Source organism: Gavia stellata, chromosome 21 (assembly GCF_030936135.1).
Source record: "Gavia stellata isolate bGavSte3 chromosome 21, bGavSte3.hap2, whole genome shotgun sequence".
In the NCBI taxonomy this organism is placed as follows: Eukaryota; Metazoa; Chordata; class Aves; order Gaviiformes; family Gaviidae; genus Gavia; species Gavia stellata.
Window position 1 is genome coordinate 14,270,670 of NC_082614.1, and position 23,354 is coordinate 14,294,023.

A 23,354-nucleotide genomic window follows, 5' to 3' on the forward strand; every position below is an offset into this window, starting at 1 on the left:
ACTGGCGCAGCTCTGCCGTCTCCTGCTCCTCTCCTCCCTCCGAGCAGTGAGCAGGCAGGGGATGGCTGCATCCCTGCATCCCTCTGTCCCGGCCAGCCCAGCACTCCCCGGCCGTGGCACCCTGCCTCCGCCTGCCCGGGGAGGTACCGCTGGGAGAGGCAGGGACCACTCACGGTGGTGGGACAGGGTGCTCCTGGCCGGTGGGGATGACAGCTCCTGCACGCCCAACCCACGGCAAATCGCCGTCAGCAGCCGGGTCAGAAACAGGCTCTCTCTTCCAACCCATCGCTGAGCTGTGCAGCTTCCCTTTGAACTAGTCCCAGAAATGCGTGCTAACACACCAAGCAAAACACCCAGGGAGACTCATTATAACCCGACTTTGATTAGTGTCACCTCTGCATTTCCTTGGGAGTCGCTTCAGATTTACACAAAGAGAAATATGCAGCCCTCCCCCTTGGGATTTTCTTTTTTAAAGCTTTAATTTAAATCAACTCTTGAGTAACAACCGCCTGTTACAAAAATCAGCTGATGTCCCTTGTAAAGCCTTGGACCTGCGGTGAGGGGCATGAAGCAACGGCTGACAGGAGCGGAGGCAACTGATAGCTGCGATCTTGCAAAAGATCAGTTGCTGAGTGAGTGGCAATAAACAGCAAATCCAGCCAGCTCGTAGAAATGGCAAATGGACCAGACTGTTCAGAACAATCTGTTCCTTCTCCAGAGAAGGGCTGTGGTGCTGGCAGCAGGCTGGGAAAGCGGCTATTCTTGGCGTGAAGCTGGTCTGAAATTCTGCTTCAGAAAAATGGCAGGGCCAAGACAGGGTAATTACTGGGAGACATGTCCTAAATCAAATAAAAGGGCTGCAAGTGGCTTTGCTGGGCTGACTCTTCTCCAGGGAGGTTTGTGCTGAGGGAGCCCTGCTCTGCCTCGTCCCACGGATCTGCTCGCCGCCCTGTCCACGGCATTCTGCTCCGGCAGCGCAGCCGCCAGGCCGACGCTCGGGCAGGGAAACCTTGCTGATCCGCCTCGGTGGTTTGCCTGCGTTTGGCCATTACTGTCTCACACTGTCACCTACTTAATCGGGCATTAGCGTCACTGAGCCAGAAGGAGGGCAGTCGGTGCACCCAGTTTCTTGCCTGGTGCTGCCATTGCTGTTGGAAGGGGACACCCCAGAGTGCCCCAACCTCTCCCATAAAGCCAAAACTGGGGAGACAGAAATGTCTGGGACTGTATATATCGACACCACACCAGGCTGGACCTGGGGTGCAGTTCCTCCAGGCAGATTCATTTCAGCTGTCTGGCTTTCCTTGGGGCTTTGTGGGCTCCCCCAGGGTCCTTTCCTCCTGTGCCCAACCCAGAGATCAAGCGGCCTTCATCTGATTTGGAAAAGAAAAGCAAAAGAAGATGAACTGAATACAGATGGTGCAGAACACCCGTACAGCAGTTTAATTAATTGCCTTTAAATGTTAATTCAAAATAGTTTCCCTGAGTGATCTTATATAGGCAAATCCGCAGTTGCCTTAAGCCACTTCCAGAGCGTGTTCAACTAATAAGGTATTCTTAGTCCTGATCAAGAGCATTGCACGGGACGGTAATCAGGAATGATTAATTGAAAATAGCTCTGCTAAAACAGGCTGTACCTGCTGCACTCTCCCGTGCTGCCCAGCTCTGCCCAGAGCTGACGGGGAGCTGTTGGGGGGCACAGGGAAGGGACTCCCCCCGTGATGTGCTGCTTTTTCAGCCATAAATCACTCTCCCACCCATCTTCCCAGTGCTCTCCAGCTAGATCTGCACGGAGGGTTTCCAGCACGGCATCTAGGTCTGCCGACAGACTTCCCTGGGGGAGAACAGGATCTGGGAGGCCACAGTAGGAATTTATTAGCTTGGCTTAACCATAGCCAAGCACCCCATCGGACCTTCAGAGCTATTGCGTTGCGTATCCCGCTCCTGAGCAGGACTGCGTCCTGCTTGGGTTTTATGCTGTAAAATGGCTGTGTCCCTCCAAAACTGCTGAGGGATCAGCAGCCCTGCTAAGAGCATTACTTTGTGCAGCTTTGCCTGAATCACAGACAAAAAAAAAAATATCTCTGCACAGAGAACCCCATTCCCGGTCAGACAAGACCCCGTGTGACAGCAGCTTCGGTGGCGGCTCTGTCCTTGAGTCCTCTGTTCTCTTCTCTTGCTTTAGCTAAAATCCTCCTGCGGTGTACGAGCGCTTGCTCCGTGCCAGGTTTGACCTCAGGCCAGCGAAATGTTCGGAGGTCTTTTCTTGCTTTCAGGTGGCAGCACATCCTCAGCTATTTTGCTTCTGCGTTTTCCCACCCGCGGCGGCAGCCTGTGAGCAGTAATTCAGCACGGTGTACCTGCTGCAGTCAAAGGTGTCTGTCAGTTAGCACAGAGGGATGAAGCAAATCCGTGTTATTAGGCTCCGTCGCAGGGACTGAGCCTGCAATGGAAAAGAGTGTTGCTGTCCCAAAGTCAAAGCCTGGGGAACTTGCTCCTAAAATGACCCTTTAAAAAATTCCAAGTACTGCCATGAAGGAGTCGGTTCACTGCTGGAAATCACATTTCACTCAGTGTCAGCAATTCAGAAGAAACCCATCTGCAGGAAATTACAATGACAATTTCCTCTTTGAGTGAAGAGGAATTACAGCTGTAATTCACCATAATGGAGGAGGCAGCAAACAGACTCCTCTCTCCTCACTTAATACCAATTACTCGTAAAACTCGGAGCCATGTGCCCCTACAGAGACGTCTCTATCCCGTCCTGCTACCAAGAGGCCATTGCTGCTGCTCTCGCAGGCTGTCAGGAAAAACCTACCCAAAGGTGAAAACCAGCTACTTTTGTGCTATTTTGTCATCTCTAATGACGGATATACATTCGTTATTTTTACCCTGTAAACTCTCAGTGTGAGAAGAGTGTCCTGCTGCATGCTTGTAGAGTGCCTGGCGTATTTGGCTCTGATGTTGTTGAGATTTTAAGTGTTAAACCAGCAAAATAGCATCAGATGTTTGCAGTCTTGTTTCAGATGCTGGGCATGAGAGCCTCCTCTCTCGGAAGGGTGTGTGCCGAGGAGGGGAGGCAAGAAGAAATGATACCATGCAGGGAGAGAGCGGCTCGGCATTGAGGACTAGATGGTGTGTATTTTGAAAGAAAGTTTTTCTGTAAGAAACACACAGAGCAAAATTGAGGGCGGTTGCAAAAGGCTGCAGGTCTACAACTCTCAGTGTGCTTGCAATCCTTGCAGGACCAAAACTGGTCTTGCCCGTTGAAAGCTGGCATGGTTCTGCACGTACGACGATAGCCAAAAATAAAAACCTGGGTAGAGAATGTGCTCATGGGAGCAAGGTCTTGGTAAGGACAGACACCGTGAGGCCAGGGTATCACTCCAGGTCCACGGAATAACATTTCAGCAAAGATGGACCTAGCGTGTGTCTGAATTCAGGACCTCTTCCGTAAGGTTTTGCCGTCGGACTGCTGGCTGAGAAGCTCTTTCCCCATCACTGGCCGCCTTAGCAGTTGTCAGCATCTTCCCGCTCCTCCCAGCGCTGCTGCTGGAGCTGACGGGAGTTTGATTATGATTTAATCCAGGCTTTTAGAGGAGGGAAAAAAGAAAGTTTTGACAGTTCCATATATAGTCCTCTGACTCACAGATTTCATGTGTCAAACACCGAAGACGGGTTAAGTAGAATTAAGTTCTGGAGTTGTTATAAATAGGCATTAAGTAACATGAATGTATTACATTTGCATGAAAATATGGGCCTGATTCTCTAGCTTACCCCAGAGATTTTCTTTGACGTGGATGGGACGCTCCCAGGTAGGTGAGCTCAGATCAGAGCCAGCCCAGCTCCGACCGTCCCCTGCAGCCACCATTTAACTGGACCCGATGAAACGGGGAAATCATTGCTGAAGTCAGGAAGGATTTACGCTGCTTGCACAGATCAGAATTTGGCCCTTAAAATAGTACAAGTAGTTTTAATTAGACCCCAATTCTGCAGCTGAAGGAATAATTTCTCGATGTCAATCAGTGCTAAATGTACCTATCAAATCTGGGAAGATGGGTTAGGATGAAAATTGCATAGAAAGTCACTTTTCTTCTGTTTCTCCCAGAAGATGGAGATGCGTTGGATTCAGATGTTACAGATGATCTCATCCTGCTCCGATTACCATTCTGCTCAGCCACAGCTTAAAGGTCCATCCAGACAATGAAGTCACCCTCACTCACAGCAAGTCTGACAGTTGAGCATTGTTTGGGTGAAGAGAGTCCCCTTTAGTAAAATAAATGCTTCTGCAATGAGTGTGACAGACACAGACCCTACCAAATCAGATCCCTCCTCAACCATTTAATTTACTGACTTGTTCATTGCTAAACAATTGAGAATTGGTCCATGGAGAAGGAAAACAAAACGGACAGATAATATGGGCTGTATTTTGAGGCTGGACTAGTCCAAGCCAAGGGAAACCAGGCTTTTGAGCCACGCAGCGGCATTATTTCTGGAAAAATAATGTCCACCCCTGCAGCTCTACCTTTATTCTCAACTGGGGGTTTGGCCCTATTTCTGCCGAGGGTGAAGAGAAGCAAACCGGAGAGAAGGGATCTGCAGTATGACACAGCCAGGGCCACCGAGTCAGAGTGACAACCTCATCCCCAGAGCGGTTGTCGTTATTATCCCACGGAGCTGTTGATCATGCAGGATCAGCATGAAAAGCTCTGGGATCTTCCCTCGGCCCTGGCGGGACCCTCAGGCTCCAGTGCCTTCCCAGCATCGCTCTGCCCTTGGTTGCAATTTTTCTTATCTAGGGCCACATTCTGCTTTCTGCCGTGAAAATAATTTCCAATTAAATGCATCCTCAGAGCCTATCTGGCTGTGAATTAGCTTGGAACTTGGTGACTGGCTTGTTAGCTCATCAAAGTCTCCAGGATAACGGGGAGGTGCAGCCTCAGGAGCGATGCGCTGGTTGGGGATTTTGCTCATCGCCTTGAACTCGCCGCAGCCCTGCAAACTGGGACGCGGATGCCCTTTGCTCACCTTCAGCGCTTTCTATTCCCCCTCATCCCAGAGCTGAGTAAGCAACACCAGGGCTACAAAACACAGCCCTGCTGCAGCCTCCAGCGCTGCCTCGTGCTTCTGCCCTCCAGGGATCCCAGGGTGTGCCGAGTCCCTGGGAAGGAGCCGGCCACGCGCTCCAGCTTATGGGGAAGGGATTATCATGGCTCTTGTGCCTCAGCCCACGGCTCCTGTGGGCTTCCCTGCATGGAAAGGAGAGAAGCAGGCGTGAATCCTCAATTTGTCCCCTATATCGGCTGCCTATATAACAGGCTCTGCGCCCAGGGACCTTCCCCGGGATGGCAGTGCCAACCATTGCCACTCTCCCGATGGCGGGCACCTCGAGGGTGTCTGCATGCTGAGGGCAATAGCAGTGATGTGGTGATTGCTGCCTCTCCGCGAGCAAAACAGATAGAAAGCGGGTAGGAAGCCCGGGGAGCTGGCTGCGGGGCCGGCGTGGAAGGGGAGGGAATGGCAGCTCTGTGGCCCCGAAGCGCTGCTGGGGACGGCGAAGCCCTGGGTCGGAGCGAAAGGCTTCAAAGTCCCAGGTTATGGGACGATTCGAACACTACAAAGGGAAGGAAGAACCAGTAAAAGGAGGGTTTCTGCTTGCTGTGGACACGCAGCCAGGGAGACATCGGAGCACATGCTTCAGGGCTGGTTTTGGGGCATGGAAACCCCTTTGGTCCAAGTAGTGTGGGCTCCCAGCACTCCCCATGGGGCGGGTGGGGCGGCCACCCCCTCACTCCATCCTCCTTGGTGACGGTTCCCATGGAGAACCTGTCCACACTCCGGTGTGATGATGCTGTCGTGGCAACCAGGCCAGTGCCCGTACCACAGAACCTGGAGCAGTGCAGGGTGCAGGACGGGACCGGGGCTGGCTCCCTGCTGGGCTCTCACCTCTCCTGTGCTTCCCACTGGAAACAGGGGCTGTTCCTTGGGGATATTCGACTGCTGCTGTGGTTCCATCCCCTGGCTGGAGAGGAACCGCAGCACCCTGTGGCGGGGTAAGCAGCATCGGGGGGAAACAGGGGAGCCCGAGGGGCTGCAGCGGGGCTGGGGGGGACCAGCTTTGGGGGTGAGGGCTGCGGGGTCAGCCCCAGTGCCCTCCCTGGCTGCTGCGGGGTGGAGGCTGAATCCAGGCGATGTCCCCTGCTCGCGCTCCCCGGGGGCTCTGCCTGCCGGCACGGGGGGCCTGGCCTCGCTGGGATTTCTATGGAAACCCAGGTACCGAACAGGGTGGAACAGCTCAAACCATCTGTTCTTCCCCTACTTATAAACTCGATAAGAGGAGCGTGTTTCGCGATGACATCACTACAAATGCTCTCCTTTTATTCATCGCGCAGCCATCTGTGATGGTTTCCTCATGTGCCAAACACGCGAGCGGGTGCTGAGGGATGGGCAGGGGAACACAACCACCCCCTTACCCGGGTTTCATTTTCCCCCTTGGAAAGCAGGCCTGGCCCCACGGAGGCTTGTCCCCTTCCCGAGGCATCCGCAGAGCAAACGGTGGAGTTAGCTGGAAGAAATGAGGGGCTCGAAGGTAAAAACTGAAGCACAATCCAAAGCTGAGCTTCTCCACAGGCGCTACGGAGGGTCTGCCGTGGGGATCTCACCTGTAGAAATAAATGCTGCAGCGCGGTGAGCCGGACCGGCGGGGGGGAGACAGACGTTCTTTTGCCCAGCAAGGCGTTGGGTTGTGGTGGGGCTGATTCTGCCCGGCCTCCCGTGCCAGGGATGAGGCCGTTGCCTGAGATTTGGGTGTTGGGGGAGGCAGGGTTGGGGAATATGGGTCAGCTGAGGACACAGGTAGTGGTGGATCTAACTGCCGCCGCTTCAGTGCTTACCTGTTAGGCGGTTTCTCAGCTAGAAGACACCTTCCCACAGCCAGGGACGTGAGCATTCCCGCTCCGCTCCTGGGCAAAGTCAGCTGGGTTCATTCATGTCCCCAGCACGGGTGGGTTTGGTTCTGACTCACGTGGTCCTCGCAGTCGTGCCAGGTGTTAAAAGAGGTGACAACCTGCTGTCACCTGCCCTCCCCACTGCTGGAGGTCTGCACCCTGCCCTGGAATCGAGGTGTTGGCTGTGGCTCAGCCGCCGTGGTCAACAGGCACCGATTTTGGTTGCTGTCAACACCTCCTTGCCCTGAGGAGTGGTGTTAACATGGGGGTGGGTTACCCAAGAGCAAAGCGCCCAGTGGACTTTGCTCTGAGGCGCACCAGAAGCGCTCACGGAGTTGGTTTGCGTGGCTCAGAGTTTCGGGTGGTAATGAATATCTCGGGCGGCAGCGAAGAGCTGAAGGTGGTGACAAACAGCTGGAGGTGGTGATGCCATTAACCCGCTCCCACGTCTCGGGCTCCGCTGGCCACCACTGCTGGTCGTGTTTGCTCGAGTGACCAAGCTCTCTCTCTCTGTGGCAGCGGGGAGGGCCCTCTTTGAGGCAGAAGCTTTCGGACTTCCCTGCGAAGGAGAAAGAAAAGCTGGCTGAGGCCGAGATCAGGAGACTGCAGAAACAGTTTTGGATAGCAGCGGAGAAGAGGAAATCTTATGGTGCCAACGTGAAGCAGCAAATGCAGGCTCAGGAGTGAGTGCAGCTTCGCGCGGCTGCGTTGGAAACTTCCTCCACGCCGAGATCTGGGGACCCTGGCACTGAGATGGGGAGGGGTAAGGACCTGACCCAGCATTGCAGGTGGGATGTGCTAAATGTCATTTGTTGTTCCATTTCTACAGAAAAGAAATAGAGTCGCTGACTCAAGAACACAAAGGGGTGTCGTTAACGCTGAGCCAGGTCACGTCCCTGAGAAATGAGAAGCTGGATGACAGAAATTGTATGGAGCTCCAATGCCTTTTGCAGACCAAATATCAGTACGATTCTCTGATTAGAGACAGAAAAGCCCTGTTAGCTGATTTGGACAAGCAGGTAAGAGCATCTGAACTGTTCCCTGGCTGAGCGTGGTAGAGCAGAGCAGAGCCAAAGAGCGAGCCCTATGGCTGAAATTCCTCCACGTAACATGCATTTAATTCAGGCCTTGGAATATAATGCTGCCTCCTGGCAAAAGACATGTGACAATGACGAATGGATAGAGCCAGGCTCCTATTCAAGTCCACAGCACTGGCTAGAAGAGTAAGGTCTGACTCTCAACCTTATTGTCCCATCAGTCTCTGCAGCTCCTCTTTGATGGCACACACCTGCCTGGGGTCATGCAACATCCCTCTGCTTTTCCCCTGACTGTTTTTTTTTCTCCTGAAAAAGAGGCAAAAATGGAACATTTAGTTGTGCTGCCCGAGACATGGCAAATAGAGGAGCAGCAACATCTGAGGGATGTCCCATCCCTCCTCCTGAGGACAGGCTGGTTGGATTCAGTCAACGGTGGGGTGGGGGGCCAAGGGAAACCCAGTGCTACAGAGGTGACAGGTCCCTGCAGCTTTCTGCTCTGAACAAGCCGCCCAGGACAGAAGTCAGGGAACGTGCTCGGGTAGTTTACAGTTGCTAGAGGTGCTGCAGAGCTTTCCACAACAGGGTTAGCTTTCAAGCAGGGATCTCTTGGCTGAGTCATACCTCTCCCACCTGCCCCCCGCTTCATTGTTCTCCAACTATTTCATTCTTCTCGTGGATTATTTCCTCCGGCAGCTCCCCGCTTCTGGCAAAAGTTTTCCTCCACTCATTCCCAGGGAAGACCGCACAGATCCCTGGCTGGCCAGCCTAATACCACACCAAAAAACCATCCTCTTTGCCTCTTCCACTCTACACAGCGTGCTGCTGCGCCGTGTTCAACACCTGCTGAGTTTCCCTCCAAAGGCAGCTGTGTTTCCTTTGTGACACGAAAATAAACCCATTCCTAGTTACAGTTTATGTTTCTGCGTGTGCAGGATGGGATCCTTTGGGATTAAAGCTGCTTCTATAACTGTGAGCTCATTAATGACATGGCTGCTGTAGTTCAGGTCAACAGAGGGTATTTTCTTTGGCTAAGTGTCCTGACAAGAGTCCAGAACGAAGGGGTGGAGATTATACTTTTTTTTTTCCTCTGTGTGTGCAGATACTGGAGCTGGAAAAAAAGATTGTGAAGCAAAACAAGAGAGCAGTGAAGGTGAAGCAAGCGAACGATAGCAAACGGCTGCAAAAGCAGATTGAGACACTGGAGATGCGTCTAAACAACGTAAGAGAACATTTCGCAGACCTTTGGAGACCCTGTGCGGGGCCACGCTGGGGCCTGCGTGCAAAGTGCTTTTTGGTCAGGACAAAGGGTAGCGGTGCAAATGCATTTGGTTGACACAAGCTGCATAAAGGACCTGGCTTGTTCCCCTGCCCTGATTGCTCCCAGAATATCTCAAAGGCTCCTTCAAGCTTGGTGACCCAAATGCAGCACTTGTGCCATGGCAAGAAGCCCGAAGGTCTGCACCTGTTTAGTGATAAAACGGAGCTGCCTGAAGCCACCTTGCCTTGGACAACGCCAGCTCCCGGGCTCTGCCGCGATCCGCCTGGCCTACCGTTGCATTCCCTGTCTTGGGGAGAAGCGTAGTGCAGGGCCAACTTAAAATCTCTTGGGCCGTGTTTGTCCCAGCCCTGGTCAAGGTCTTTCAGCAAAGACCTGAGCCCCCCAGTCCCGCACCAGCTTCAAACCCTTTGCTTCCCTTTCCCCAGGTCACCGTTGATTTCAATACCATCCTGACCAGAAATAAGAAACTCCGCGAAGAGATTGAAAACCTGCGAATCCAGAAAGCCATTTTGGACAACTGCTACTTGAAGTTTCATAAGAAGCTGGACCAGCAGAGGAGAAGGATGAACGCTGCTGTTGAGCAATCCGGACAAGCCTACGAGCAGCGGTACGTGGCCTTGCGAACCCTCTGTGGCAAACTCGGCACCGAGGGGCAATGCCAGTGATGAGTATCGATGTAAAGAGAGACCGACTGCAACTTGATGATCACAACTTGGACTTGATGATGTTACAGGTCTTTTCCAACCGTAGCGATTCTGTGATTCAGAGAGGATTCACCGCTCTTGTCTAGAGCTGGGCGCTAAGGGTTAGGTGCCTGGTCAGTGCAGGGAGACTGGTACCTCCAGGGTGATTTACTCCACCTATCCCAGACGTTTCTTGGGATGGGGTGGATTGCCCCATGGAGCAGTCTCTTTCCTCTGAGTCCCACCTGAGCCCGCACGGGGTGATGCAGCAGACCTGGAGCAGAGGCCAGCCAGCTCCCGTCGAAGTGAGCCTGGCTGCCACAGCTGGGTGCTGCGTCCGAGTACAAAACCCCACCAAGAGCTACGTTAAGCTTGCTGCTGGCCTTGGGCTAACGCAGCTGCATCTGGGGGAAAGCCGGGCGACGTGCACAGCATCACGGGGGCTTTGCTAGGTCAGGCACAGGGAATGGCCAGGAATACAACTCTTTATACCTACGCATGGTGTAACCTGCTGCTCTCTGTGTGCAGGATGGAGGCTCTGGCAAGGATCTCGGCCATGAACGAAAGGCACAGCAAAGACACTGTCCAGTACAATGTTGAGCTGCAGGAGCGGGACCGTGTCCTTGACCAGGAGAACAAACTGAAAACCTTCACGCTCACCAAATTTACAGATCGCTCTGAACTGGAGGAACAGGCCAGAAAGAAAAAAGGTATCAGATGAGAGAAACCATGTGCAACTGGGACCGCAAACCAGGAGTCTGCAGGGTTGGCAAAGGGGCTGCTTATAGCACTGCACCCCAAAGGCAGGACCTCTCCCCCGCCTGCAGGCTCCTCCACCCACCCTTTGTTCTACAGAAGGAAAGGATGAACAGTGATAACCAAGTGAGGGCACCCAAAACCACGTGTCTTGGGGTGCCCTTGGGGGAGAGGGAGGGATGGGGAGGCAGGCAGCTGCCTCCATGTGCAACCACGGCTCCTTTTATCCTCCTGGGGAGGGCTCCCACTGTGTTTGCCCCATTCCCATGTGGACTGTGAGCTCCTTGCTTAATTTCTGAGTGAAATAAAGACACCTTCTGCCCCCCCTGCCCCAAGCACCCTGCGAAACCCCACAGCACCCGCAGGGGAAGGCTCTGCAAAGGGCAGCCTGCAGGGACATGCACAGCCCAGGCTCTCCGTCTCGCCCTCAGCCTTGAAGGCAGCCCAGCGGGCCAAGCGGAGCCAAGGGGAGAGCGCTGAGAGCCGGGAGGTGGCTTACAAATGCCTGCTGGAGCTGGCGGAGGACGGGGACATCGACCGGCTGGTGAACAGCTTCATCGAAAAGGAGCAGAAGAACTTTGCCTGCTTCAGCTACATCACCGAGCTGAACAATGAGATGGAGAAGATGCAGGGGAGGATCAAGGACCTCCAGGTCTGTTCCAGGCTCTTCACGTCTCCCCTTTCTCAGCTGATGCTTTTGGGCTGGGGTGGGTTTTTCCTCTCCCATGTGTCCAGCATCACCGCTCACACCAGAGCCCGGCTCACAGCCTGCCACACGGGTGGGATTAGGGGAGTGCAAAGGGGTGGCCAAAAATAGAACTCCCATAGACAGAACGCTGCGTTCTCAGAGCTAAAAGTGTCTCAATGCTGCCACCGTGTACCCAGCAAAAATATTGCAGTGTCCAGGAGGGCCAAGAACTGCCTCGGCCGTGAGTGGGGCCGGCTGCAGGGAGAGGTGCTGCCTGTCGTGGGGTCACCACCTGCCCTCCTGGGCTGGTGACAGTGGTCCCCGGGGGGGTCAAGTGGGGTGTCCCTGCTCCCAGGGTGGAGGGATGGTCCCCAGCCTCTGTTAGGCACCTCCGGTGGGCGTTCAGCCAGTACCCCCTCCATGTGCTTGTGGTTACACAGAACGAAATTACGGCCCTCGTGACGGACCGGGAGTATGCAGAGAGCAGCAGCCTTCGTGTCCTGCGGGAGCTGGAGGTATGGCAACCCGGATTTCCCTCTGCAAGGGCAGCAGATCCCTGACCGTCCTGGCACGTGTCCTAGGGAGTCTGGTCCTGTCAACGCTGCTCTGGCCAATGCCTGGAGAGGCGTGGGAGGAAAAGGGCGCTGCATCGGCTTTGGCAGCCCTGTCTCCCAGTGCACGGTGAGTGGGAGACAGCAGAGCTCCTGCCAGCCCGGGTTCTCCAGCGCCTGGGGCCTCGTCTGTGGCATGGGGATCTTGGGATCCCCTTCACAGAACCTTTCCCCTGCAGGGATGGGAGCATCCCACAGCCTCTCCTGGGATGTCTCCATTGTCCAGACTGGAACTAGTCAGCACTGGGGTGGGGGGGAGAGCAGGGGACTGGTGTGACACCTAGCAAAACCTTTGCTGACAGGAAAAACTAACGGAAACCACCGAGGAAGCCAACCGGTATGAAGACAGATGCAAAGAGAGCAGCAAAGTCCTGGGCCAGCTCGAATCTGGCATGGAGACCCTGCTCAAAGAAATCAACTGCGACGCTACGAAGATAGTGAAGCAGCTCGGAGTGAATGGGCAGATCACGGATCTGAACCTGATGCAGGCTTTTGGTAGGTCAGGGCTGCCCATCTTTCCCCACCACATGGCCCGGACCTTGTATGTCCACCACCTGCTTGCACTGTTTTAATTGAGCTGGGTTTCCCCCCCGCCCCATCATGCATGGGTGTCCCTAATGTGAATTTGGGGTACTAAATTCCCAGCCAATTCAGGAGCAGTGGACCCCCAAGCCCTCGTCTTGGCGCTGGGTGTGGGCCCCAGCCTTGGGGGGCTCTCCCCTGGGGATACGGGCTGCCCGACGGCCCTGCCTCGGGGAAATCAATGGATCCCTTGCTTAGCAAAGAGCCGGGGGTGGGTTTGGGCAGGGGCCCGGTGCTGGGACCCTGCGGGACAGTGCTCCCTCCCGCCCAGGTCTCCTGGAGAAGAAGACCAACGAGCTCCTGCTGATGGAGTCCGTCCTGCGCTACACATCGGCTGACGGCTCGCATCCGGCCCAGTCCGTCGCCAACCCGCTGCTGGGCGGCAGAGGGCTCCTCCGGGTGATGGATCGGGCCCAGCTCTGTCCGCCGCCCCCCGCTCCGGACTGCACCGCCGACGCCGTCGACGCCTGTGAGTGCGTGAGGTGGGAGGGAGGGGCTGCGGCCAGGCAGCCAGCCAATCCACAATTCCCCCCGGCCGCCCAGCCAATCCCCCGCTGTCACCTGTCCTCCCCGGCCAACCCCAGAGGGCCTGCCCCTGCCCACTGGGTACATGAGGCCTGTCATGGCGTGCGTGACGGGGTGGCCATTTTCTTGGGCAGTGGAGGTGCCGCTGGACCACGGCCAGCTGCGCCAGCTGATCATCCAGAGCCGCGAGAAGGAGAGGAGTGCCGCCGCCACCGCCGCCACCGTGGGCAAGAAGGGGAGGAGCAGCGTTAAGGTGCGAGAGGCCGTCAGGGATGAATTCAATAAACAGTTTCGCTCTTGAGCTCCCCCTCTGCTTCTGCGCCCCGGACGTCCTCCCATCTCCCTTCTCCTCTGGAAGGAGCCCAACGCCTTCTGCGGGCTTCAAAAGCTCGCCGGGTGATATTTCGGCATGGCTTTGCCCACTGCCGACAGCAGCCGCGGCCGGGGGCGGGAACAGCTGCTCTCCGGCGCGGTGCCATCCCCGTTGCACAACCCAACGCGCTTCCCGTGGCCCGGCATCGCGTGGCTGCTAGGGAGGAGGTGGGGACCACGGTCCCGGTCCTGCGCCATGCCTGCCCAAGGGGCCCAGGGAGGGCATGGGGGGACGCAGCGGGGGTGAGCGTGCTTGCTGGGTGTTCCCTGCTAAGCTGGGAGGAGCAGACAGCTCTCTGCTGCCCAAAGCTGAGCACAGTGCTGGTCCTGGGCTGGTGGGACCAGGTGGCTGCTAGCCACAGCCCAGCGCGAAACGGGCTGTTTGGGGCTGGGAGCTGGGCCAGGCTGGGAAACAGCGAGGCGGAGGGATTTGAGGGCACACGAGGGTGATGCGCAGCAGGGCCGGGAGGCTGGGGGCAGCGGGGTCTGGGATGGGTCTGGGGGATCCTGCTAGGCACAGACGCACCGTGCAGACGCACCACGCGGGCCCAAGCACAACTCACACCACCGACGGGATTTCCTCTTGCCAAAAGGCAGTTTAATGTGGACGCCATTCACGTGTTCCCCAGTGGGAGAGGCAAAGGGACCACCCCATACGACCTAGAGAGAGGCGATCTCATGGTGCCAGCCCCAGCGCTGAGCCTGGGCTAGTCCTTCTCTTCGCCATGCGTGATGACGTGGACAAGGTTTTTGTAATCCAGGTTGCCAGATACGTCTGGAGGGAAGGCTGCAAACATCTGATCGACCTGCCGGGAAAGAGGCAGGGTGAAAAGGCGGCAGAGAAGGGGTTTGAGGCTGGGGCTGGGAGGAGGGCTGGGGGTCTGTCGGGATGGAGGGTGCAGGAGGCTGGAAGAGGGTGGGACAGAGCTCGTACCTCTTCCTGGGAAAACCTCTCGCCCTGCGTCATCAGCATTTCTTTGATGCTGCAAACAAGAGAGCATGGTGAGCACCAGGGAGGCCTCGGTGGGGACGCCTGCCCTCCCCCCAGGGCACCCCTGCACTCACTAGGCAGATTTCAGGCCCTTTCCCTCTGGATCGAACACCTTGAACGCGTTCAGGATCGTCTCCTCCGGGTCGGCACCTGCACATGACATGGCCACGGCCATTGGAGGTGGTGGAGGAGAAAGCCAGTTGCAGCCTCCTGCTTCCCCCAGCCTTTGGGGGGAAGGTGGGGGGCAGGCTGGGAAGTGGGGGGCCCTGAAGGGATGCCAACCCTGCAGCTGGGGCCTCAAGCACGGGTCATGGCATGGAGAGGAGCAGACGTAGTGTCGTGGTGTGCCCGCAAAGCAGGCTGTGTCACCACCACCCTGGCATCTGGCGTCTATCTAATCTTTCGGGTGTATTTATAGAACTCCAGGCACAGGCCCTCGGGGCTGTGTAGCCTCCCGGAGATCTGCGGGGAGGCTGCATGCCTCCAGTTGCGTAAGTGATACAGGGTGCAGCCAGACGGGGCTGTTGGGTCAAAGTCATCCTGTAGCCAGTGCCCTTGCCAGGGCGGCCGTCAGTGCCACCATTGGTGTCAGCAGGCTCGGAGGCGCTGCAAGATCTCTTGTCTCCTTTTTCTCTGAGGACAGCAGTATCACAGTCTGTTGGGTTTTTTTAATGGCTGGGGAAACTGAGGCATGGAGACCTGCTCATACCCCCCAACAGGTTGGGGAGACACAGGATGAGATCCAGGTCTCTGGAAGGGCAGCCCCAGCCCTGCCTGTGGGACTGTTGGTATTGCAAGCCAGCATGAGTTTTGGGGTGCGGGGACCTCCCTGGGGATGTTGCTCAGGGTACATGATGCTGAGTTTGTCCTATCTGCAGTGTCTCGGGACGGGGAGGCAGGAGAGCGCCCAAGTCCAGGATTTGGAGGACAAGGACTGGAGCTCTTGGGGAGAGTGGCTGTTGCCAGTGATGGTCCCACTGAAGCCTCTGTCTTTGGGGGGGTCCCTGTGCTGCCACTGGGAGCAGGTGGCACTGAGGGATGCGGGCGGGATGGGTGAGGGAGATTATTTCACAAGTATCCCGTGGTTGTCCCCAGGTGTCACCTCTTGGCCGTGGTGTGGGAGGCATCTTTGCTCCGACCCCCTTCCCGGGGTCTGCACGCTGCGGGATGGCAGTCAGTGCCACTTGCCTTTCCGTTAGCAGCTCCCATCTGAGGCCTCCAAGGAGCCTCTGACGGGTCTCACCTGGAGGGGTGACGGAGGCCCCAGGAGCTGGGTGGCTTCCCCAAGTGGGACAGGTTATCGGTGGTGGTGTGGGTGCCCGCGGAGCACGCCCCCCGTTCCCCAGGTCCCCTCTCACCCTTGAGTTTCTCCCCAAACATGGTGAGGAACACGGTGAAGTTGATTGGGCCGGGTGCCTCCTTTATCATCTCATCTATCTCCTCGTTTTTCACATTCAGGCGCCCTAGGGAAGAGCAGCGTTGGGTGAGTCGTGTGTCTGTGTCAAGCTGCAAATGCCTGCTGACCTCCAGGCTCTGCTCTATGTGCCGGGCGCTAAAGGACGCCCCACGGGAGCCTTGCCCTGGAGGTTTTTCCCCCAGCCGAGGGAAGCTGGCGAGCCACCTCCGACAAGGAATGGCAGTAGCAGGAGCGAGGAAGGGAGAATCATGTGCTGGCAGAGGACAGGTTGTCTGGGTATCTCCAGCTCTGGTTTCTCAGGCTCCAGGATCACAGAAGAGAGGGCTGCAAAGGACTGAGCTGTGCTGCTTCCTTCCCTTGCCACACTGCCCCATGGATCAGCCTGCTTCAGCCCTCCTCGGGAGATGTTTTGGGTCAAAACCCCCAGCACTGTGGTTCCCCCGGCTCCTGGTGCCAGAAGTGAACAGGACTGGATGCCTACATCCTTTTAGCTGAGGTTGGGTTGTCTTTGGGACTCCCTGGACCCATCGCCGGTTCGTGCTGGCCTCCGTGATGAGAGAGCCAAGCTCACAACTTCACAGCCTCCCACAAATCCCGTAAATCCCCCTAATGCCCGTACACCCGGGGATGCCATGGGCTGGGCACAGCCCGGTGCTTCTTAGCACGCGAGAAAGCAGGGAGCATTCGGCTGTGTATAATCCAGGAGGTGGCTCTTCTCGAGTACCTATGGGGTTAAACACCCGCTGCTGTGGGAGCTGCTCTGTCACCCCCATGGGATCGCACAGAAATGGTATCGGATGAGGAGGTTTGCAGCAAAACAGGAGATCCAGTTAACCGCTGGGGCTTGGTTAAATGGGGGCTCACAGCTGGTTTCTCACTTAATAGGTCTAATGTCGTTGAAGTTGTTGGGGAGGGTCCTAAAAGGGGGCTCACCGAGCGCCGCAAACGTGTCTCTCAGATCCGCCTTGTCGATGAAGCCATCCCGGTTCTGATCCATGATGGTGAACGCCTGGAAGCACAGGAGGAGGGCAGGGAGCACAGGGAGAGCTGTCGCCTTTGCAAAGGCTTTAGTACCCTCCTCCTCCCATGGAGTTAGATGGGAACAGAGCGCTTCAAGCCCTGCGTAAGATGGGGCTCCGAGGTCCTCACCCAGTGAGGGAGCAACAACCATCACCCTAATCCAGCAGCAATCCTGGCCCCTGCACCCTTGGGTGATGTGGGGTGATGGCTTCTTACAGCAACCCAAACCTTAGCGCCCTACAGACCCTCTCCTTGGCTAAAGCCCTCTCACCCCGGCATGAGACCGGCTGGGAAGGACAGCCTGAGCCATCAGCTCCCCCAACTGGGACCAGTTATCCCTGTAACTGGGATCTACACGGGACCACGTGCCAGCCGTGCAGGGGGTAAGTCGTGAAGAGCTCCTGGCACGTCAGGTGGGAGCCGGCTGGGCCGTGTGCTCCTGCTCTCCTGGATGCTGCCGGCTCTTCTGCGGGGTGCAGGCTCCTAGGGAGCTTCGAGGTGACGGCGTATTTAACAATGTCACCGAGTTGTTATTCGCACTTTTAAAATAAAACGACTCAAAACCGGGCTCATCGCCTCTTGTTGCAAACCAGCTGTCACCGATCTGAAAGCGCTGAGGAAAGAGCTGAAGGTCACATTGCATCAAGGACCCTCGGTCATTTCTACCAAACCCACCTACCTCTTTGAATTCCTGGATCTGGGCCTGCTCGAACATGGAGAAGACATTGGAATTAGCACCTTCAATCCTCTTCTTGGCTTTCTTGGGTGCCTGCAGGGGTTCAAGCATGTGTCACTAACTCACTGGCTTTTTATGGTGTGGAATAAAAGCATGGAGCTACCCTATTCTTAGTGGAGAGTCCTTCAAGGTAGCTCTGGGCTGGTGCTGCTACTGCACTTGGGTGCTTGGTGGTTTCCCCATGCCTTGCTCAGGAGCTCTGGCACGTGCGACCCTCCAAGATACTGAAGGACATTAAGATTCCTGCTTAAATTGCAGCTCCGTCTTTGCTTTCCTGATGAATTTAGGCAAAAAGGTCCAAGGAAAGATGAGCTGGGAAATCACTGCCCCGCCAAAGGCTACGGCAGGTAAAAGGATCAGCACTGGGGTGAGATCTTCCCTGGTGGAAGCCCGGGTTTGGGAGTGCTGCTGAGGTTGCATGCAAGGGCTGCGCTTGTTAGGTGCTTCCTTACCTTTCCATGCCTCTCGTTAAAAACACACCACTTATTAAAATGTTCACTTATTAAAAAAAATCTGCCTCCTCCTGTACTGAGGCTTGAAACAACCAGAAATGGTTTGATGTGTCTGTTGAACAGGAGCGGAGGACAGAGCCGCTCACCCTCCCACCCTGCCCATCGTCCCTTGGTGCAGCCGCGCGCTCCGGCAGCCCTTCCCTCTGCTCGGGGGGGGTCTGCCAGGAGGAGGCGGAGCGGGAGGGTTCTGGGGGCCCTTCCTTTCGCTGCATGGAGGAAGGGAAAGCAGAAAGATGGCATTTGGACCCCAAAGCAGTCTGCCCCGGTTAGAAAGCTCTGCTAGCATGGGAGACACCTCTCTGTGCCTCATGGGATGCTTTCAATGCAGCCAGATGCTCCACGGCTTGCTTGCTCACCCCCTTTCTGGGGCAGGAGGGATCCTTGGCCGCTACATCCCTGTCGCCTCCATCGTTCCCTGCCCGCTAAAGCTATCCTGGTGAAAAAAACCTAACGGATTTTGCCTCTTCCCGCTGGAGCTTCGGGCTCTCAGTACTCACCATGGCTTCACACAGCCGCCGATGTTGCTGTGAGAGGCGACTTGGAGGCAGTCCCTCACTTCCCCTGGGCTGAAACAATAAATACGTCTCACTCCGGGTTAAAAATAGCCCCATGCCCACTTTTGGCTGTAATAGGTAAGTTAGCCGCCCCCAACCCTGTTGTCTCTGACTTTCTCTGTCCCTCTCTCTCTAATCTGGAATAGCAGCTTGTTGTTGTCACCGGCTGACGTGACATGTGAGCCAGAGAGGGTTTCAAGGTTAATGAAGTGCCAGGCGGCCCCGCAGCTCCCACACTGGAGATGCTGACCCACAGCGGGGACTGCACAGGAACAATCCCACCTGCGTTTGTCACTCGGGCTGCGGCTGGGCTTTTCCCCTCCGCTGGGACACGCGGGGAGGACTTGGCTCGGGGGGACCCCCGGCTACAGTCCCCCAAGCCGTGGGACATGGATGTTTCACCACAGCCCTGCCAGGCATCTCTGGGAGCCTTCGTGCCCCATCGCAGCGTTGGCATGGCAAAGCCGGGTGCTGCTCAGCTGCTGGAGGCGGAGGAGCCCCGCTGTCCTGGGTGCCATGGGGTCCCATCGCTGGCAATGCTCGAAGAGCGGAAGAGGCTGCCGGCCACCCCGTCTCTGGACAAAGGGGACCATCCTGCCGCAGCGCCAGCTCAGACACGGCACCCCGTCCGAGAGCATTGGGATGAGGCCGGAGGCGGATGCTGAGCTCCCGCAAAGCCGGGCAGGCACGCAGGGCTCCTCTCTCATGTGTCACCCCCCGCCGAGGCACCTGTCACCCTCTTAAGCCAAACACTTGCTCACCCTGGTCCCAGCGAGACGCAAACAATTAACTCTCCCCGTCCCGGGCGCTGGCAGCCGGTGCAGGGCCACATCCTGCAGCACTCAGCAACGGTGGCACTCACGTTGCCGGCTGCCGTGGCTCACCGACCCGGGCACGGCACGGCACGGCTGCCTGGCCGGAGGGAGCCACTGAATCGGCAGGCAGGCGGGCAGCAATCCTGCAAAAACCTCTGCGGGGGTCCGAGATCTGTCCTCGGCACCCTTGCGGAGCAGAACCGCTGGCGAGCAGGGTGGTTCTGTTTTGTCTTCAGTATTTTTAGCTTGTTAATTTTATCTCCCCTCCCTCTCGCCTTGCCCTGGCGGTTGTGGGTGTGCTGGGGTGGCAATGGCGCGGGGGCCCAACGATGCCCGTCAGCCGCTGCCGCCGGCCCCCCAGAAGCTCTGCCATGCCCTGCACGGCTGCAACCCAGCGGCTGGGGTGCGGGGGGCTGCCGGCCTCGCTGCCCGCACCGCTGCCCGGCGTCATCCCCTCGTGTGCCGAGGAGGCTGGTGGGCGAGAAGGGAGGGCTGGGATAGGGCTGGGAACAAAGGCAGCGTGAAAGAGGATCCCCGGAGCTCCGGGCTCTGCCCAGACGCTGCCCTCCTTCCCCCAGAGGACACAAATATCGTGTTTAATCCCCGGCACTCGCCGCACGGTCGCACCTCGACACCCGGCTGCCATGGCCGAGCCAGCGAGGATGGCATTACTGGAGGATTTAAGTGGGCAGCAGGGAAATACGTAGGGAAAAGTGCCTGGAGAGCAGAAAAACTCCTGATCCAGGAATGACCACTTTGTCTGGATGGAGCTGCAGCTAAGGGAAGGGATTTCAGGATGGGTTTGGGGGACTGTCTGAGCAAAAGGGCAAGCGAGAGAGCCAAGGGGCTGGGCTGGGGCGAGGACCAGCTCCGGGCATGCAGGCACAGCCAGGGATGAGGGGGATCAATCTCGGCGTGGACGCTCCCCCCTCCTGCCAAGTTCAGCTGGATTCATCGCCAGCCGAGCCCAATTACCTTAATTTGTGGCATTAAGGAAAAATCCATAAGCATCAGGGAAGCGATGTGTAGCAGTTTAACGGGACCGGTCGGCCGTGGAGCTGCCGGCGCTGCCTGGGTGCAGCCCGTCCTGGCTCCACGTCCGTGCTGGGGCATGGCTGGTGGCATGGGAGGCAGCCCTGGAGCCGCGGAGATTTCCCAGATATTTTTTTTGTGGGGGGAAAGCACCGTTTCTGCCCGCCCAGCCTGGAAGAGGTCAGACCTCGGTCTCTCCCCAGTGTCGCCCGCGTTGTGGTTGGGGGTGAGATGATGGCTGGGGGCTTCCAGGGGGTGGCTGCGCCGAGCGCGGCACAGAAATCCTGGCCGGGGATGGGGTGCAGATGGCTGCCTGTGTTTCTGCCGTAATTTGTAAGACGGTGCATCTGCTCCGCTGCTCACTTCTCGCTGTCAGACGTAATCCTCTGTGCTGCACGGGGCTGGATCCTGCCCCCCCGGTGAGGACCCTGGTCCAGCCTGGCAATGGAGGCAGCTCCAAGCACATCTTTTCTTTCTCCTGCTGTGGGTATCAGGGGACTTCCTGGCATCCAGGAAAAAAATGAGTGCTTTAAATCCATGCGTATGTACGTATATGCCTATAGAGCTCTGTAGTGAACAAAAGAGCTGTTGGGAAGTGGCTGCAGCCTGTGAATGGATGTCAGGGAATAACACACATATCTGTGCCATGGCAAAATCAAGCATCGTCCCTTCTTATCTGCAAAAGAGCCTGTGTTTTACATGAAAAAGCCTTTCTAATTAATAGGACAGCCCCTCTTGAGCTCGATAAAAAATGGAGTCAAAAGGATTTGATTAACCCCCGCTCTTTTCAAGGCGCGTGCTCTGCCTGAGCGAGACGTGTGCCTGCGCCCGAGCCAAGTCCTGCCCGCGGCCGATAACGGGCTGCCTTCGCCCCAGGGGAGCCCGGCAGCATCACGCCCAAGGGTAGCCCCATGTCTGGACATCAACGGAGCCGATTTGGGGGTGTTGCGGCCCCAGGGATGGCCGAGCGCGGCGGCCGTGTCGGAGTGCCGGGATGCTCCAGAGACAGCCCGTGTGGCGCTCGCTCCACGCTGTTGCGGTTTCCTTATGAATATCTTCTGCTCCAACCGATATTTTTTTCTGCGATCAGATACATTTGACTAAACTAATACATATGTATACACGCCAGTACATTCCCATTCAAACCAATGTAAATTACCTTTGACCAATACATTTTCCCGGGAAATCAATGAATTTTAACACTGGATAATATTTATGAAATTGAATTTTTTATTGAAGCTAATGCAATTCTCTTCTATTTTATGCATTTTTATTAAACTAATGCATTTTAAATTAAACTGTTGGATATTAACTACAATGGCTGTTGGTACTTACAGTAAAATAATATATGTTTGCTGAAATCAATACATATTCCAAACCTAGGAATTTCCAGTTAACACAGCTATATCAAGTATAACAAATGCATGTAGCTACTTAATTTGATGCTTATATACGCGGGCTGGTATATTGTTTATTGGTAATGATTATTTTTAAAGGGAGAAAGCTTATTAAAGGTAGAAAGATGGATCCTGTGCAGCTCAGAGCTTGCAGTTTGAAGCTGGTGGCAGTGGCCACCCCGTCCCCAGTGCTCACGCCGAGAGGGGCTGTGGGGACGGCCCGCGTGTCCTGGGGCTGGCTGGTGGCTGAAGCCCATCTCTTCTGCCACGGATGGCCTCTGTGCCCTCAGCCACATCCCTGTGCCTGGGTTCCCGCTGCAGGGGGGTTTGGGGGCACCCTTCCCTTTCCTTGGGCTCGCCCTTGCTCATCATGCTCCCCCCCCAGCCCCTTTCTCCTGGCAGTGTCTTCAGGAGCTTTCGGAGGTTTTATCCATCTCCCCTTGGTGTTCAGGTGGTTTCAATGTTTAACAGCTTATTCCAGACAGACTTAATTTAGCAGCTTTGCCTGATTCAGCTCCAGGTTCACTCAGAAGGACACATCACCGCAGTTAACGTTCAGGAGGATTTGTCCAGCTCAGGGGGGCCGGGGAAGAGCTGCCGCCCGCAAAACAGAACCGGGAGCCGGATGGCCTGAGGACAGGGCAGGTGATGGGGACGAGGATGGCCGATACCCCCACCCTCGAGCTGCTAGCCCGTCCCAGGGATGTGCCCTGCGCTGTGCGCAGGATGCAGCCCCAGGAGGAGGCAGCGTCCCGGCCTCCCGAGCCACAGCATTGATGGGGGAAAAGCCATAAATAGCAGCATTATCCGCCGTGCGCACGCCGAATGGCGCCATAGTTGAGATAATTTGGGTGAAGTAATAAAAGAGGAAAATTAATTAAAGAGCATGGTGCTAATTGTAGGGGGAATGTGCCTGGAAATAAGTAGCCTTGGCAGAAATGCGGCTGGCGGAGGGGCGCAGGCACCCTCCCCGCGCATCCTGGGGCACCCAAGGGGCCCCGAGGGCTGAGGCCGGGCACAGCTCAGTGCACGCTCTGCAGGAGCCGCAGTAGGCACCGAGGGAGATGGAGGGGTGCTGTGCCCCCCCGCCCCGGTGTCTCACCCTGCGCACTCCTGTGCCCCCATGCCCCGCCGTGTCCCCCAGTGCCCCTCTCGGGTGTCCCCCCCGCGGTGTCCGGCCGTGCCCCCCCCCGACCCTCCCCGGTGTCCCCCGTGTCCCGCCGTGCGCCCCCGGCCCGGCCCGCGCTGCAACGGCGGCGGCGGCCGCCAGGTGGCGCCCTTGGAGCGGGCGCGGTGCGGGCGCTGCTCCGTCCCCGGTGGGGCTGGGGGAGAGGGGCGGGGGGAGAGGGGCAGGGAGAGGGGCAGGGAGAGGGGCGAGGGGAGAGAGGGGCAGGGGGAGA

The 23,354-nt window shown here is 56.7% G+C and overlaps 2 protein-coding genes across 2 annotated transcripts; one reads left to right on the forward strand and one right to left on the reverse strand.

Annotated features, from left to right (window-relative positions):
* Positions 1–5,817: 5,817 nt before the first annotated feature.
* Positions 5,818–13,409, forward strand: CCDC63 (coiled-coil domain containing 63). The gene is made up of 11 exons (XM_059827926.1): positions 5,818–6,053; positions 7,448–7,630; positions 7,777–7,966; positions 9,084–9,203; positions 9,689–9,870; positions 10,475–10,656; positions 11,134–11,354; positions 11,831–11,905; positions 12,304–12,496; positions 12,855–13,052; positions 13,243–13,409. The coding sequence occupies exons 1-11, from the start codon at positions 5,818–5,820 to the stop codon at positions 13,407–13,409; spliced, it is 1,947 nt and encodes a 648-aa protein (XP_059683909.1).
* A 644-nt stretch (positions 13,410–14,053) lies between these two features.
* Positions 14,054–18,791, reverse strand: MYL2 (myosin light chain 2). Its single transcript, XM_059827635.1, has 7 exons — positions 18,654–18,791; positions 17,588–17,677; positions 16,822–16,897; positions 15,830–15,934; positions 14,546–14,621; positions 14,415–14,463; positions 14,054–14,286 (listed from the first exon to the last, which is right to left on the reverse strand). The coding sequence occupies exons 1-7, from the start codon at positions 18,765–18,767 to the stop codon at positions 14,188–14,190; spliced, it is 609 nt and encodes a 202-aa protein (XP_059683618.1). The 5' UTR covers positions 18,768–18,791; the 3' UTR covers positions 14,054–14,187.
* Between the last annotated feature and the right edge of the window lie 4,563 nt (positions 18,792–23,354).

Excerpts from the sequence above, each read along its gene's own strand:
- CCDC63 (XM_059827926.1), top strand. The coding sequence starts at position 5,818 with ATGGAGAACCTGTCCACACTCCGGTGTGATGATGCTGTCGTGGCAACC. Across the intron at positions 11,355-11,830 it reads GGAGGATCAAGGACCTCCAG|AACGAAATTACGGCCCTCGT; the intron begins GTCTGTTCCAGG and ends GTGGTTACACAG. Across the intron at positions 11,906-12,303 it reads GTGTCCTGCGGGAGCTGGAG|GAAAAACTAACGGAAACCAC; the intron begins GTATGGCAACCC and ends CTTTGCTGACAG.
- MYL2 (XM_059827635.1), bottom strand. The coding sequence starts at position 18,767 with ATGGGGCTATTTTTAACCCGGAGTGAGACGTATTTATTGTTTCAGCCC. Across the intron at positions 15,935-16,821 it reads AGACACGTTTGCGGCGCTCG|GGCGCCTGAATGTGAAAAAC; the intron begins GTGAGCCCCCTT and ends GCTCTTCCCTAG. Across the intron at positions 14,622-15,829 it reads GTTTGGGGAGAAACTCAAGG|GTGCCGACCCGGAGGAGACG; the intron begins GTGAGAGGGGAC and ends TGTCATGTGCAG.